General features: G+C 37.8%; 1 protein-coding gene across 3 annotated transcripts; it reads left to right on the top strand.

Annotated features, from left to right (window-relative positions):
- The first annotated feature begins 859 nt into the window (after positions 1 to 859).
- kras (KRas proto-oncogene, GTPase) lies at positions 860 to 13,311 on the top strand. Of its 3 annotated transcripts, none has more exons than XM_086298269.1 (6): positions 860 to 1,128; positions 3,288 to 3,405; positions 4,115 to 4,293; positions 6,436 to 6,595; positions 8,968 to 9,083; positions 10,848 to 13,311. In XM_086298269.1, exons 2-6 carry the CDS (start codon positions 3,295 to 3,297, stop codon positions 10,963 to 10,965), a joined length of 684 nt encoding a protein of 227 aa, XP_086154395.1. In that variant the 5' UTR covers positions 860 to 1,128; positions 3,288 to 3,294; the 3' UTR covers positions 10,966 to 13,311. The 3 variants fall into 3 exon arrangements, with proteins under 3 accessions (XP_086154395.1, XP_086154393.1, XP_086154394.1); XM_086298267.1 differs by having other exon boundaries at positions 863 to 1,128; positions 8,968 to 9,091; positions 10,849 to 13,311; XM_086298268.1 differs by lacking the exon at positions 8,968 to 9,083 and having other exon boundaries at positions 865 to 1,128; positions 10,849 to 13,311.
- The last annotated feature ends 1,925 nt before the right edge of the window (positions 13,312 to 15,236 follow it).

The raw sequence follows: 15,236 nt of genomic DNA, 5'->3' as shown, positions 1-15,236 counted from the left end.
GATCTCTAAATCCAGCAGCACATGGAATTGAGAGCTCAATAGTGCCCTCTAGCGTGTCTGTTGTACAATGTGAAAGCAATGCATTGGGTTTTAAAAACAACGTCATATTATTTTACGGTACAAGAACGTATTATGTTTGCTGCATGTTATTTATTTAATGTTATTAGTATAAGGTCCCAGACAGAATCCACTAAAAACAACCTTTCTGGTACAATGGGCAATAATCCTCATGACTAAAAGAGAAAACAAAACAAAACAAGAAACAAACAAAACATGCTATATGCTGTTCTTTCCTTTTATCCTTAAACATAAGTTTGGGTTTTGTGTCCGTCTTTTGTTACGAACGCCTGCACATGCAGTGCGCAGGAGGAACCCTTGTGAACACGTAGGAAAACTGACAAGGGATTGCCAAATCATTTTCCTGCCTGGGAATGACGTCCGTCCTGCACATTCCAGTTATATTTAGAGCCTATAAATAAGCTCGTGGAGTGCCCCCTAGGCTTTGTTGACTGCAGGCAGCAGCAGTCAGAGCACAAGTCCTACAAATTGTGACCTTTGTGGGTATATCAATGAAATCATTAATCATTTCAATCATTAAAGTATTGATATGAACCTCTCACTCTGGTTAAAAAATAATAATTTTAAAAACATACATATGTGAATTAAAAAAGACAGGTAACATCTCCACTACTAGTAGAATAATCAGTGCTTATATAAATCTAGTCATAAATGAAAACTGTGTAAAAGAGCCGCAATGCGCACACAAATGACAAAGTACAGTGTATTACAACTCATATTGCGACACATACACACATCGAGAGATAAATGCCCCAGACCGGTTGAAATCCTGCTATGGTTTATGGGTAAAAGTACGCCTGGTATCCGCCCATATACGCGTAAAGCAGGCCAGACGGAGCAGCTAGGCCGGGGCGCTGGATCAAATGGAAAGTTCAATCGATTAATTTGCTCACTTTTTCGCATGTTCTCTCTTGCTTGTGAACCGACGACAGATCAACTTAAATGCGGGGGTTTTGGTGAGAAATAGGAAATGCAGAGATCGTGTGAAACGAGAGGAATATCAGCTTGACTCGGTCGCTACTTCGGACGCGGAACTCCACTCAGTAAAAGGTAAAACAAATGGAGGAGATTATTACATGTTGGGCCCCCTTTCCTTTTTTTTTTGTAGTGCTTGTCGAAACATTGTTTTCACTAATGTAGTTAGTCGGTCACCGTGCCCGCTATCTAAACACTAAACAACACCGCTATAGTGGTATTATTCATTTTCGGTTTTTTGAACTTAACTACGCCCAATTGTTAACCTACCGTCTGGCCCTGCAACGCAGACCTGTGAGCTAGCTTACCAATGGCGGCTTCAAAATCTGGCACCCTTCCCCTTTGAATGAATGATAACGAGTGTGTCGGGGTAGGCGGTGCAGCCAGTGCTCCTTTTAATGAATTACATTTTTATAATACGTTAAGTTAGCTGATGTGGTCTCATGGTGAGTTTACTTTCGAGGCTGTTGGCGAGCTCCAATGCTAAGCTTGCTAGCAGCACAGCAGCCCGGTGCTCAGACGGTTTCACACAGCCTTTATGGTAACCCTGTAGTCGCAAAGCTGTGAATTTAAATCAAAATCCCTGTTGACTTTTAAGTATGCTACTGATGCTTCTACCTGTTGAAGCATGATAGGTGGTCTTTCATTGAAAAGCTAAATCACGTAGCCGGCTAACCGTTCCAAACTAGCATAACGATATGTTTGCTAATAAATATCGACAAGTCTTCTTGTGAAATAGGTGATATTTTTTTTCTCCCGCAGTGATATTCAGTTCAGTGGGTTTTTTTTTTCTTCTTCTTCCTCTATTGGGAATGTCCTTGATTTCAGGAATGTCAACATAAAGTTGGATGCACTGCATGCCATTAATGGGTTCAGTTTAAGGCAAGCTACAGCCACGAGTGGCACACTCCTATCTTAAGGAAATAAGGTTTCCATCGACCTTCCACAGCTTCAAAACTTTGCCACAGTTTGAAGCAGATATCATTCACTGTATTAAAAAATTAAAAAAAAAGAATCTCAATCCTTAAAACGCAAATTATATTTTCTTACTGGAGTACAAGAGCTAAATTCCTTATTTTTAAATTGTTGTTTGTTGCTTGACAGCTTGCTGTATTCATTCATTTTCCACTTTCACTGACTAGTATGCTGCAAAGTGACAGCATAGACATAGAGACGTGAAAGCCATGTGGCACACTCAGAGGAATCTCCATTGACACTGGAATTGGTCTTGTCTGTTCAGGTTAAAGATGAGGTTGTTTCTTTACAGATGGCATCCTCATCAATGACATGTGTAAATCACTTAGTGTGTAGATGAAATAATGGGGGACAATTTTATAAAGAAAAGTGTTGTGAGCACAAACTAGTTTATTAGTAGTTGGGCAAATGCATAGCATTCTAGACATAGCAATAATATTTAGTGGCACTCCTCCCTGACTGCAGGCTCAGCTGAGCTTTCTGTGCTGTAGCCTCTGAAAAGACCAGCAACTACTATTGATGTGTTCCGCTCCACACAGCAGACAGACAGCAGAGACCCTCCCAGTTGCCTGTCAATTTTGGAGCCTTAATGTAATGTCATGGATTTCTGCCTGTCTGTTGTGGAGCTGTCACTCAGAAAACACTACTGAATTTAGACATTTAATTATATATACGCATAATCTCATCTTTATGCATTTTATTTCACGTTTGATGTTTCTGACAATTTTCAGAGACAGCAATTTCAATTGATTATTTAAAGAATATTTGATAATATAGCAGCTTTTTGTGAATCCATTTGGGTTTTTTCTGTTTATACCCTCCATTTGCATACAAACACATGCAGATTAACCATCTATTGTGTTTGTGGCAAGCTTCTTCTACAAGCCTCTTGGTTAATACTAAAATGGGCATTTTCTCTGTGAAAAGCAAACTAAACTTGGTGTGAAATCTAATTTCCCAGTGATTCAGGTGTGTTATTAAACGAATAGCTGAGGGCGAGTTGAGTTACTCACTGGAAGTGGTGTTCATATATTAATATCTTCTCATTCTGCCAGTCCTGAGTGTGCAGATTTCCAGTAAACAAACGGGTTGTTGTACAGAAATGACAATGTTTGAATGCGATTAGATTGTAAAATTGTTTTAAGTGGAAAATGCACGAGGCATTGATTGTGCACCAGATAAACTAATACTTTCCATTTGACTTTCACTGAAGATAATCATATAATGAGATTGTATTTTTGTTTTTTTTTAACTTGCAGGTGAATCATGACAGAATATAAACTGGTTGTGGTGGGAGCTGGTGGCGTTGGCAAAAGCGCACTTACCATTCAGCTCATCCAGAATCACTTCGTGGATGAATATGACCCCACCATTGAGGTAAAGGAAAAATATAGAATGTTTCTGTTCCTGTGTCTTTGTGTATGTGTCGACATATGAAAGGGGGCAGCACAAGTTGTAAGTCCTGTTTTTATATATATATATATATGTGTATATATTCACAAAAATGAGTTGCAACAGGTTTTACTGGTTTAAGCTTTAAAGAGAGACTCCAAACAGGTTTTCTAGAACTTTCAATGGATGTCTTCCTGCCCGAGCTCTCAAAAGGCCAGTGATCAAACTAAGTCCCATCATGATTTCAATCAATTATTGATTTGTTGCTGGAGGTTAGACCATTGATATAGATTAAATAGAAGATGGCATCCAAAGGTATGGCTGTTCACTGGAGCAAAGAGTAATTATTTGTGTTAGATGGGATTGAGTGTAGTTATCAGTGTAATAAAAAGCTGGAGTACGTCGACACAGTAGAAATGAGCTCATTGTAATATGAGGTCTGCTGAAAAATGAAGTGCCCTACTGGTGTAGTGAACAGAAGATGCCCTGTGGTATCTTTTATTGAAATCATCTCATAACTTTAAGTATCGTAATTATTAGATTAAAAATGCGATATCATCGGTAAATCACACTCAGCCAACACATTTAGAGTAACTTAAAATCTATTTAAAAATTATTAAACAAGCTATCATCTCATTGTATTACATCTCTTAAAACCACTAAATTCCAGGATTCTCATGTGTTTTGCTTCCAGGACTCTTACAGAAAGCAGGTAGTCATTGACGGAGAGACATGTCTACTGGACATCCTGGACACAGCAGGTCAGGAGGAGTACAGCGCCATGAGGGATCAATACATGAGGACAGGGGAGGGTTTCCTCTGTGTCTTTGCCATCAACAATACCAAGTCCTTTGAAGACATTCACCACTATAGGTGAGCTAGGGGAGAAATTGCCTCATGTCTTTGTAACCAGTATGTAGTAGTTTACTTAAAACTAAGAAATAACATGCTGTATTTTGAAGTCACTAAAGTGTATATATAAAAATGTATATTTTTTATATATATGGGGTGCAATGATACGCAAAATTCACGGTTTGGTTCGATACTTTGGTGTCACGGTTCGATATTTTTTTCGATACAAAAAATGTTCATGCCTTTTTAATTTTTAATTTATTAAAATTATAAATGTATATTTTAACTCAAAAGTACAGTTTTTAAATTTAATGTTGCTGAAACAACAAAATAAAAAAAATAAATCTATCTGATCGAGAAATCACTCATCTTTGGAAAAGAGAGTTTATTACAGAGAAATGGCTCTTTCCAAAATAAAAGCTATACTATAGCCTTCTTCTGGGGTATATTCTCAGCAGCATATTAAACATATCAGGTCCCCATAAGGAGAATCATGTGCTAAAGGCTGTCTAAATGACTCGGCTAAAGTTTGTAGCATGCGTGCTTGTTGTTTTTGCCTGCTTCCACTTGTCTTTGCACTAGGATGATGTCGGTGTAAATGTGCAGTCATATTCGTTGTTCCCACTAGTGCTGTCAGCGTTAATCTTGTTAAAATGACATTAACACCATAACGCGTCAAATCTCCGTTAACAAGTTACCGCGGATCGCTCCGTGCGTGGGGCTGGACGGCGTCAACACGTAAACGGCTAACTGCGCTAACGCACTAGTTCCCACAAATTGAGCATTGCGTGGCACATCCGACATTAGGGGTGGGGGAAAAAAATCGATACTGTGTAGTATCGTGATATTTTGTTTGCTAATAATGTATCGATACAGGGACAGCAGAAATCGATATTTTGTTACAAAAAAAGTTTTTGTGCTCTGACTTCAGCTCCTTTTTCTGAGCAAGAATCCTGACATTCCTTCACTGTCCAAATGTGTTTAACTTTTTTTTGGCAGCAATAAACATGACAGTTTACTTATTTTAATTTAAGACATGTTTTTTTTTTAAATTAAGTTTAAAACTTTTTTTATTTAATGTAAAATTATATTTTGTTTTAATTTACTTTCAAATTCTTCAGTTGCTGAATGGGGTGCATAGTTTTCACAAATTGCATAGTTCAGAATAGCTATAATTGTACCAGATGGTTGCATTCAGTTAAGTTGGACTAGACTGTAATACAAACCGTTCAGTTTGTCAACAATAAAACTGACTGAAATGAGAGAAAGACTGAGTGCGAGACTTTGATATTAGATAAAATGAATATTGATAAAGTTTACCTTTATGTACAGAATCTAACTATTGCAAAATATTTTAAAAAATTGCAATAATATCGTATCGTGGGATGTATGGTGATTCCCACCTCTATCCGACATACTGTTTTACTTTTGTCCATGACGCGCTTACCATCAGGGTCATGCTTCACATGAAAACCAAGATAGTTCCAAACGCCAGATCTGAATGAGGGTGGGGGAGGTTCAATTTCGGGTAGCATTGAGGCAGTTGCCATGTTGCAAGGAGCTTAGCTTCTGTCTTGCTAGCTTGCGCTGCGCTCAGTGGATCTGCACTCGACAGTGCAGCCTAGGCGGGGTAGTCGAACACAGATCCACTGAGCGCTCAACACAGACAGCATCGTCAGAAGAAGAGTTGATAAAATAAATAAATGTTTTATTGTTCAATACATATGCATACCGAACCGAAAGCACTGTATCGAACGGTTCAATATCGATACCAGTATCATTGCTATTTATTTATTTAGTTTTATTTATTTTTTTACTGTAGCAACCCCCCCGCCCCCAACTTACTGATATACTAAAATATTGTAAATATATGGGATCTTCTATTAAAATGTACAAAAACACTGTAGGAATTACAACTACAGCAGAATATGTGTATCAGTGTTCTGTAAGGGGCTGAGCTTAAGTCATTAATGTTCTTGTTTCTGAAAACTACAGCAACACTTGCAGTTTATAGAAAGTCATTCTGTACACTACAAGTGTTTTGTGTGTTCAGTGTGGTTTGTTTGTACAGTGTTTTCTAACATCGTATTACGTAACCAATGGAGTACTACACAAGTAAAATGAAACTAAAACTGCAATTCTGTTCTGGCTGTGAATGTGTAGAGAACAGATTAAGCGGGTGAAGGACTCTGAGGACGTCCCCATGGTGCTGGTGGGGAACAAGTGTGACCTCCCGTCCCGGACAGTGGACACAAAGCAGGCTCAGGACTTAGCACGTAGCTACGGCATTCCCTTTATTGAGACCTCAGCCAAAACCAGACAGGTGAGAATCCCAACAACAGACTGGGTGTTGTCCTCAAGACTCAAAGTGGCTCATTTGTCAACTCTGTCACTAAACTGTTGTGGGATTGAACTGGAGGTATGGAGAGCATGTTAAATGGTGTGGAGGTGCATGTGGTCTCAGGGTTATTGGTCGTTTTGTCATTTCCATAAATGTTCCTTTCGTATCAAATTGTTTTTTCAGAAAAGGTAAGCTAATGGTAATTTTGGTAACACAGCTGGATGATTTTGGGAAATGGATCACAAGAATGTGATTGTATCATGAGGGATTATTGATTTGTGTTGCTATCTCTGTTGGTCCCTTTTTTTGTTTTTTTTGTTTGTTTTTTTCTTAAATGATTATCTTGCTTGAAATTGCCTCAGGTAACACGCTGTGCATCATTAAATCTTTTTTGGTTAATTTAAATTTAATGGGTGACAATGTAATCATTGCATGCTGCTTTGTCACGGATATGTGAATTAAATCATTATTAGCCCACCTGCAAAGGATCCTGCTTTATAAATAATCAGCAAATCGGTGTCAGGGACTCTGCATGAAAGGGCAAAGTGTCGGAAATTAATCAGAGGGTTAATGATTCTGCTTACTGGTTGCTGTGTCTGGGGTTTTGGAAGATTTTGCTGTGATATCAGTGGTGTGTGTGTTGTGGGCATGGCTTTAGGTAGCAGACTGGCTATTGGAGTGATCTGTAAGTGCATTTTAGTGTTCTCTGATCTGGGGTGAATCATAGTTCCTTTTGGTGCAGGGAAGTTCAGTGTCCACACAGTGCTGCTTCTATTAGAACCGGAACTATTACATTTATTTGAAGCCACTCATGGCTACTCTTAAATAATTTAATCTTCTCTGGAAATGCACGATGGGCACAATATACAATTTTTAAATGATACCAAACAAATACTGTTACCACTCGCCCACTGCAAGCTTGGAAGGTGTCTGTTTTTAAAACGGCATACAGTTTTGGAACTTGCACACGTTACATGAATAACGAAGGAGGTTTTGGACACACCAACACAGTCCTCGCTCACGACTTACCCTGCTTGCCGCATTTGTCATCTTGAAAAATAAAGTTCTAGAGAAGCATTTAAGCTTGTTCTGCTGGAAGTAATGGTAACTCCATTTCAGATTCCCAAATGCATCTGCTAAAAATGAGATTTTCACTGAATCATCTAAAATTGGCTGTGGTGCAGAGGCCAGAGGGGATAATTGGCTAAATTAAAATCTGGTGGCTTGAGCTTTGCTGCTTTTTTTTTTTTTTTTTTTTTTAAATATGCAATTTAAAAAAAAAAAAAAGCAAATATATTCGTATTGTGACATTTTTATTATGACTGTAAAGTTTAACTGCGTCTTACATAGTTGTAAAGGTATCATATTCATAACAATCTGTCCACAAGCAGATATAAAACCACAAGCTAAAGCAAAGAGAGCCGCCTTGTCTTAGTCCTCACTACAGTAGATGTCTCAGGGATCTTATTTACCATCACAGAACACTTGCATACATGTACTCAGAAGGTGAAAATAAGAGCAGCCACGCTGGTAATCAAAATTCTGAACCACTCCTGCACCATATTACACCTCTCCACTGTCTGTTTACAGTTGTGGTCAGAAGTTTACACAAACTCAACAAATTCTGCCAAGAAGGGTGGTCAGCAATCCAGCCAGAACTATGCCAGAAGCGTGTTGATGGCTGGTGTCTGGTTGAGGTGCAACTCAAGAAGGGACATTTAGCCAAATATTAGTGGGGGCGTGTCTTTGTATTTGAGCCTGTGTGGATTAGAGAAAACTAAAATGAACTCAAAGCTCAAGCTTAAAGATGTATGCTGTACAATCAATTGAAAGAAAAAAATAATGGCCCAAAATTATCAGGACATTCATGCCCATGATAAGTGAATTAAAACTTCTGACTACAACTGTATACATATACTCAATGCGTTGCACTTGTTTTGGACTGATGTAGCTGAATACACTGCTTCTGTCAGTTTCAATGTGGATGGAAAAGTAAGGAGACTACAGTGCATCATTGCTTAATAGTAGTCAGGTCAGGCAACATACTGAATCAAAGTATTTGTTTTCTGAATGACTTAATATTTATTTCCTCTCCTTAAAAACACTCAAATTATCTTTTTAAAGATATGGAGGGGGGGGGAAATCAACATTTATATTCATCCATATCCCAAGATTTTGAAATAAAGTGTTATGCAGAGGATTAGGCAGGGCAAACTTTGCAAGTAGACCTGCACCGCCAGTTTGCTTTACTCCTTCGTATTTGTAGTTTGTAACAAATGCATCCAAATAGTATGTCCTCCCCCCTCCTCCTGTGTATTCCTCAACATTGAGGAAAGTTGTGTTTCATACTGCAGAGAGTGGAAGATGCCTTTTACACTCTGGTACGGGAGATCAGGCTGTACCGGGTCAATAAGATCAGCAAGGAAGAAAAGACTCCGCGCTGTGTCAAGCTTAAAAAGTGTGTTGTGATGTGAAGGGGTAAGTGTATGCAGCCGCACACCCACCAGCTCTGCGTGTGTGTTGTTAGTGGGAATTGTGGTGAAGGAAATGGAAGAAGACACTCAGTGAGGAGCTGGTGCTTCACATGTTCTCAAAGCTAACCTGCTGGTTTCTATTGGGGCTGTGGTGTGAGTCTAACATGAGGCTGAGGCAGCTGATGATTCCTGTCCTTTCAGTGTTTCTGTGTATCATGGTTGATTTTATTGAGTTTGTTTTCACACTGGATTGGTTTACTGAGCCTAAAGAACTTTGATCTATGCAAGCTAGTCTACTTTCACACTGGTGGACATTTGCATTATGCCTTCCTCATATAGGGGTGGGGATTTTTTTTTCTCCCCTTATTTCCATTATGAATGATGACTGTGCTTATTGAGAGATGTCAGAAAAATTGAACGCTGTAAGTAGAAAAAGCACGACTGAAGTAACAGTCTGCATAGAGTGAGAAATGTTACAAAAAAACCCAAACAAGTGCCTACCTTATTGCTCAACTCGAGCATAAAAACTAACACAGCACCAGGTTTGGGTTTGTTTTCCGACTGTAAAGCTGGGAGTCTGTTTTCTGTCCTGTTTTAATCCAAACACGACTACTGAAATACATTTTCCTATAATGAAAGAAACCTTCTTTCTGCACTTTGGCAGCCAGACCTTTTCCTTTTAGTCAACCTGGAAAGGGGTCTGCACTTGTGTTCACACAGTCAGATTTCCAGGCTAACCGTTCCTAGATTCAGACTACCAGTGTGAAAGTGTCCTAATGGGCTGAAATCAGCATGAACAATGGGGTTTTTGGGCTGGTTTAGCCATCATGTGTGATTAGAGGATGTTACTGCAAACATTGGACTGAATCATTTGCTGGAATGTGTTTCTGCGAAGGATGCGCTTTGAGAAAATGGCAGAGATGTGTCGTCAACAAATTGTGTGCGTGTGGTTTTAAGGCAATTTTTCCTGCTGATATAAATCCCTTCTTCTTTACTCTGTTTTGTTTTCCTGCTGTCTTTGTCAAAACCTTAAATTGGCCTCAGGCTCTTCACTCTACTGCTCCTTACAGATTATTGTCACATTTACACACCGTTCAAAATGTTCATCACACATTTACGTCAGTGTGCCATTAAAACGACACTTGCTGCATTTCCATGGAGCCTGTTACTCACCAATAATCTGAATAGGATCTTTGTGAGAGAATAAAAGCCTAATTTAAATACCTCTGTCAGAATAAATTGGTGTATTTATATAAAAACAAAACAAAGTTTTATTACCCCTTTAACTCTTTTCTTTCTTTCTTTTTTTTTTTTTTTAAAAGGGCTAATTTAAATTTGTTTATTCATTGCTTGTGAGAGCACTTTTCCCAGTGGTGCATCTTTTCCACTGGAACTATATTTTATGAATACTTCAGGTACATACATTTTAAATCCTGTACTGGTGCCAGACTGTGCTGATGACATTGAGAAATGAAGCCCATGTAACTGCAGCCACTGTCTTTGATGTCAGTGGAAGCACCACTGACTTTTATTCTGAAACACACATTTTATTCAGCATGTCCTAAATGGTTCGAATCGGATTGATCCCCCGAATTGTGTCTCATTTACAGAATGTACACTTAATCAGAAAACGGTGTATTTAAAATGGACAGACTTTTTATTTGGAGATTTTGATTCACTTTTAGTAGACAAGTTTACACAATGCAGTCATGAACAAAGCTTCTTAACTCTAACGGTGCACACTCTCTGCTTGTTTTCCAGGGCGTCGACGATGCCTTTTACACGTTAGTGCGAGAAATCCGGAAGCATAAGGAGAAGATGAGCAAGGAGGGCAAAAAGAAGAAAAAGAAGTCCAAGACAAAGTGTACAATTATGTGAATAATGATTCCCTTTTAAGACAAAAAAATGCAACTATGTTGAACAGTTCAAGTAATACATTTTGTACATTACACTAAATTATTAGCCTATTTCTCCATACCCACACAATACTAAACCTGAACTGAATTTTCTGCCTTTTCTTTTTTTTTTTCTCTCTTCTTATTTGCTTCTTTGGACACCAATAAGCTTCATTTTCAGTTTAGTGCCAGTTGCCCACAATATGTGTTCAAGAGCCTGATGAATTTAGGATTGTTATTTTTTTAAATGATAATGCTGATTTGGAGCATTTTACAGAGCTGGGAGCCAATTGCATTGCAAATTATGTTTAACAAATTATTCATTAAACCGTGAGTTAATTTTCTCTTTGCTTGAAAGGTCATGTTCTCTAATGACCTTTTTAAAAGTATGGGATGCCAAAGAATGAATTTTCATCCCGCTCACGTAGACAATATGGATATGAAGAAAGGACCAACAGTCAGCCAGATGAGATCCAATCCCAGCCCCCGTGTTTTGTCCCCGTCTCTAACGACCTCTAGGTATGACTTAGCTATGCCACTGATAAGTATGCATGCAAACTCCTACTCATCTCTGAATGTTTTAACACCTTCATTAGTTATTAATTAATTTGTCTTTTCTTAGTACTGTGTGTTCTTGCCATGAGGTGAGAGAGATTTTTTTTTTTTTCCTTTTTGCATGAATTATGTCCTAGAAGACACGGGTAAACTGCCTCTGGTCGATGGATTAAACGAAGCCAGCGATAAAGAACTCTGACTCGGTTGGACATAGTCTAGTTTTTCAGGTTTTTTTGAAAGTAGTCTTTTGCTTTTGTGAGAAATAAATCTGCCTTTTTTTTTCTTTTTTTTTTTTAAAGCAGAAATTCTAAGCAAGATATATATTTGAACCCATTTTTGTCTTAATAAGATGGGACTAGCAGCCACATTATGAGGGTCATTTTGTGTTGCCTTTTTTGACTTCGGTTAAAAGTTTCCTGCTTTTCTTTAGGCTAAGATTTGACTGTAGGATTGTTTTGATTCATCCTGACAAATAATCATTTCATCAATATATGCTCAAAAACAGCTGTTAACAGCTGTCCTCCTCCTTGTGGACTTTGTATTTGACCGTAATGTTTAGGTTCACTGCATAATTTAAGGTTTGTCCAGCAGCAGAACATAAGAGGCCACGGAGGTGTCTTGCGCACTAACTTCTTTGCTTGTGAGCAGCTAGAAAGCAGAACGAATCCTTTACGCAGCTGTCAAGAATATTTGTCTTGGTGTGGAGTCACAGAGGTTGTTCAAAATGTTGTCCAAATAAATTTTCAGATTTTGTTTAGCTTTTCGAAGAGGGTTTTGTTTTTTTTCTTCCCTTCTCTCTCCTACTCCTTGGATTCTTTTGCTTGAGTGTTGAAATTGTTTGTTGGCTTGCCTTTCAACAAAAATGATTGTCCAGCAAAATAATTTTTCTTCTTTTCTTTTTTTTTTCTCTCATAAAATGTGTTTAGCGTGGCGATGCAACTGGAACGGATGTTTGTAAATGAGGCAATAATTGCCATAAAATTGGTTCTTAGATTAAATCGTCTGACTTTATTACAAAAATAATAAAAAGTCCAGTTTCCTTCTGGGGTCAACCCCAATTTCACCATTTTCCATTGTATTTACAAACTGCTCATCTGGGTTTTTTAAATTTGCCTTTTATCTTTGCATTAGGTGCTACATATAGATGTTGGAAGAGCCGAAACATCATTTATTTTTCCCCCGTGTACTCTAGAGATACACAAAATGCTCTTCTAGGGGAGCGTTGTTATTCCCACAAAAAGTGATGTTTTGCTTTCAGGATTAATGGATTTTGACCCAGTTTATTATTACCTCTTTTGCTTTCTTTTTTTCTTTTTCTTTCATGAAGTAGATGATAACTGTTGATGCAATTTTTAATTATGGAACCCTCCTGTCCACAATACTGTTTCACAAGTAGTTTTACTGTAATGTTTGAAATATTCCTCTTCCTTTTAATGGGTGCCAACAGCTGATTTCTGAAATGTATCATTTATACCTGGATCGTATTTTAACAACCTTTGTATAGTTGTGATAATGAGAGGTGCATATTTTGTAAATTGTGCTTCATTTCATTTGTGTCTACATGAATGTTGCTTTAATGGAGTTTCGCTCCGCTCTCTGTATGTGAACAGCGAGTGTGACTGGGGTCCAGGTTTAGGGAAGTGAATGAATGACCACTTTACATCATACCTGTGGTGGGCAATGTAGAGTGGTGATCTAATCTCAAATGAGTCTATTTTGCCATAAATCTCACCACTCCTATTTAATGTGTAATAAAGAACAAAGTAAAGAGGAACCCAACTTTTTTTTTTTTTTTTTCTGTTTCCTTCATAATGTTTTTCCTCCTCTTCAATTTGAATGATCTGATTAGTTTTTTTTCCATCACAGCACAACGAACGGCTGGAGAATAGGAGAATGTAACTGCAGTATTGACACAAATTTGCAGTGATTAAAAATAGGATCTCATTTTGTTCTTCTGATATTTGAAGACTTCGCCAGTCTTCCCAGTAGATGGCACTGTTCACTCAGTTTGAAAAGTATTACAGATGACAAGGAGCAGCTCTGAAGGCGCATTTCTCCATCTGCTCGCACTTGCTGTAGAGTCAGCCGTGTTCTACCTGGTACATTTTAAAGAATATAAAAGCACTAAATATACTCAAGTCACAGCACAAATATTTACTTTTATTCATTTTGAAAATCATGGACAGGCATTTATGACAAGAATTAACCTCATGTACTGTCATCAGGTTCATTGCGTGCATGAATTAAGTTGATATATTTTAATATGTATAAACAAAAACATGCCAGTTTCATTAGGCCATGATGCACAGTTCTAACAAAGCAAAAGCTCCACACTTGAGGTTTTATTTGGGAGTCAGTCCAGAGTCCTGATTTGGTAAGAAAGCTCAGCTTTAAATATACACACGATCACATTTGTCTTGTATCCTTTCTTTGAAATAGCTTGATCTTATTCTCCAGGTTTAACATAATGAGCTCTTAATGTTATTTCATCTGAATGAAACCGGTTCAGTGCAGGCACCTTGACAGGAATCTAATTTTAACTAATTATGTTTGCAAAGTCCAAACAGTTGGTTAAAACCTATTTTAGCTCATTAAATTTGCTAAATCTAAGTATTAAGAATTAGCATTGAATGGTGAATACATTTGCTATTTTTCTGAATGGGACAACATCTATTATCTCTTAAGGCTCGTTACATGTTTATAGTATTCATATTGTTACATACAGATCCAAGTTTTTATACAGTGAAAAGCTGAGAGTTGTGATGAACTCTGATATAGTGATGTTAAAACATGCAGAGCTATTAATCAAAGAGACTTTAAAAATATTTTAATATCTGGTCCTGTCCTGTGTCCACATGTGACCTTACATCAGATGTGTTTCTTTCAGTCAACATTAGCGTTTCATTTATTCTTTTTCATTTGTACTTTTATGCTCCACCCCTCTAACTCTGACTAGATTTAAATGTATTTTTTAAAAGCATCCAAATCTTATTTACAGCTGTTCAGTACTGACAGAAAACCGCTCCAGAGGTAATCCTTAACTTTGAATGAGAAACCAAGGGTGTTTTTCAGTGTAGCATCAGAATACTAATACCAGGCTTTAAACTTGAAAGAAACTGTTCTTTTATATTAATGTGCAAATTTTTGGCTTTCACTTTTTGCATGTCTTTGGAGCTTCGCCCGTGGTATGTTTTTGTTCAATTCGTGTGTTTTTCTCTCAAAAGCAAGATGCTGAACATCTTTCTGTTACATTCTGACCTTTCTTACAATCAAAGCAACACTCAGGGTTATTGAAATATATACATACAAAGACTAATGGATAATAATGTAGAAAACGTGGCTGTTATGGTCATTTTGTACTCTACAGTCTTTCTCTTTAACTCTAGAGTATTTTCATTACTATACCTTAGTGCAGTCTATTTTATCTCCTTTCCTTTTAAGCCAGCTATCTTCTGATTGGCTGTCTCAGTGACATCACAAAGACCCAAAAGTAGAGAAAAATGATCCGAAACAGACTGTTTAGAGAAGTCTGAAACCTGGTCTGGGACTCACAGGAATTCCTTGTACTTGCTGACCTTATTCAAGATGAGGATCCTCCATTGCACTATTGTTTGCACATTGCTTTGTTAGGCACACCTGTTCACTTGCTCGTTAATGCAAATATCTAATCTACACATGGCAGCAGCTCAAAGGCGTGAG

The sequence above is a fragment of the Aulonocara sp. 'chitande type north' Nkhata Bay genome, linkage group LG7 (assembly GCF_057382095.1).
Source record: "Aulonocara sp. 'chitande type north' Nkhata Bay isolate Kocher_YH1m ecotype deep benthic linkage group LG7, A_spYH_male_GT1.1, whole genome shotgun sequence".
NCBI lineage: Eukaryota > Metazoa > Chordata > Actinopteri > Cichliformes > Cichlidae > Aulonocara > Aulonocara sp. 'chitande type north' Nkhata Bay.
Note: the sequence above shows the minus strand (reverse complement) of the source record. Positions and strands in the feature narration are given on the sequence as shown.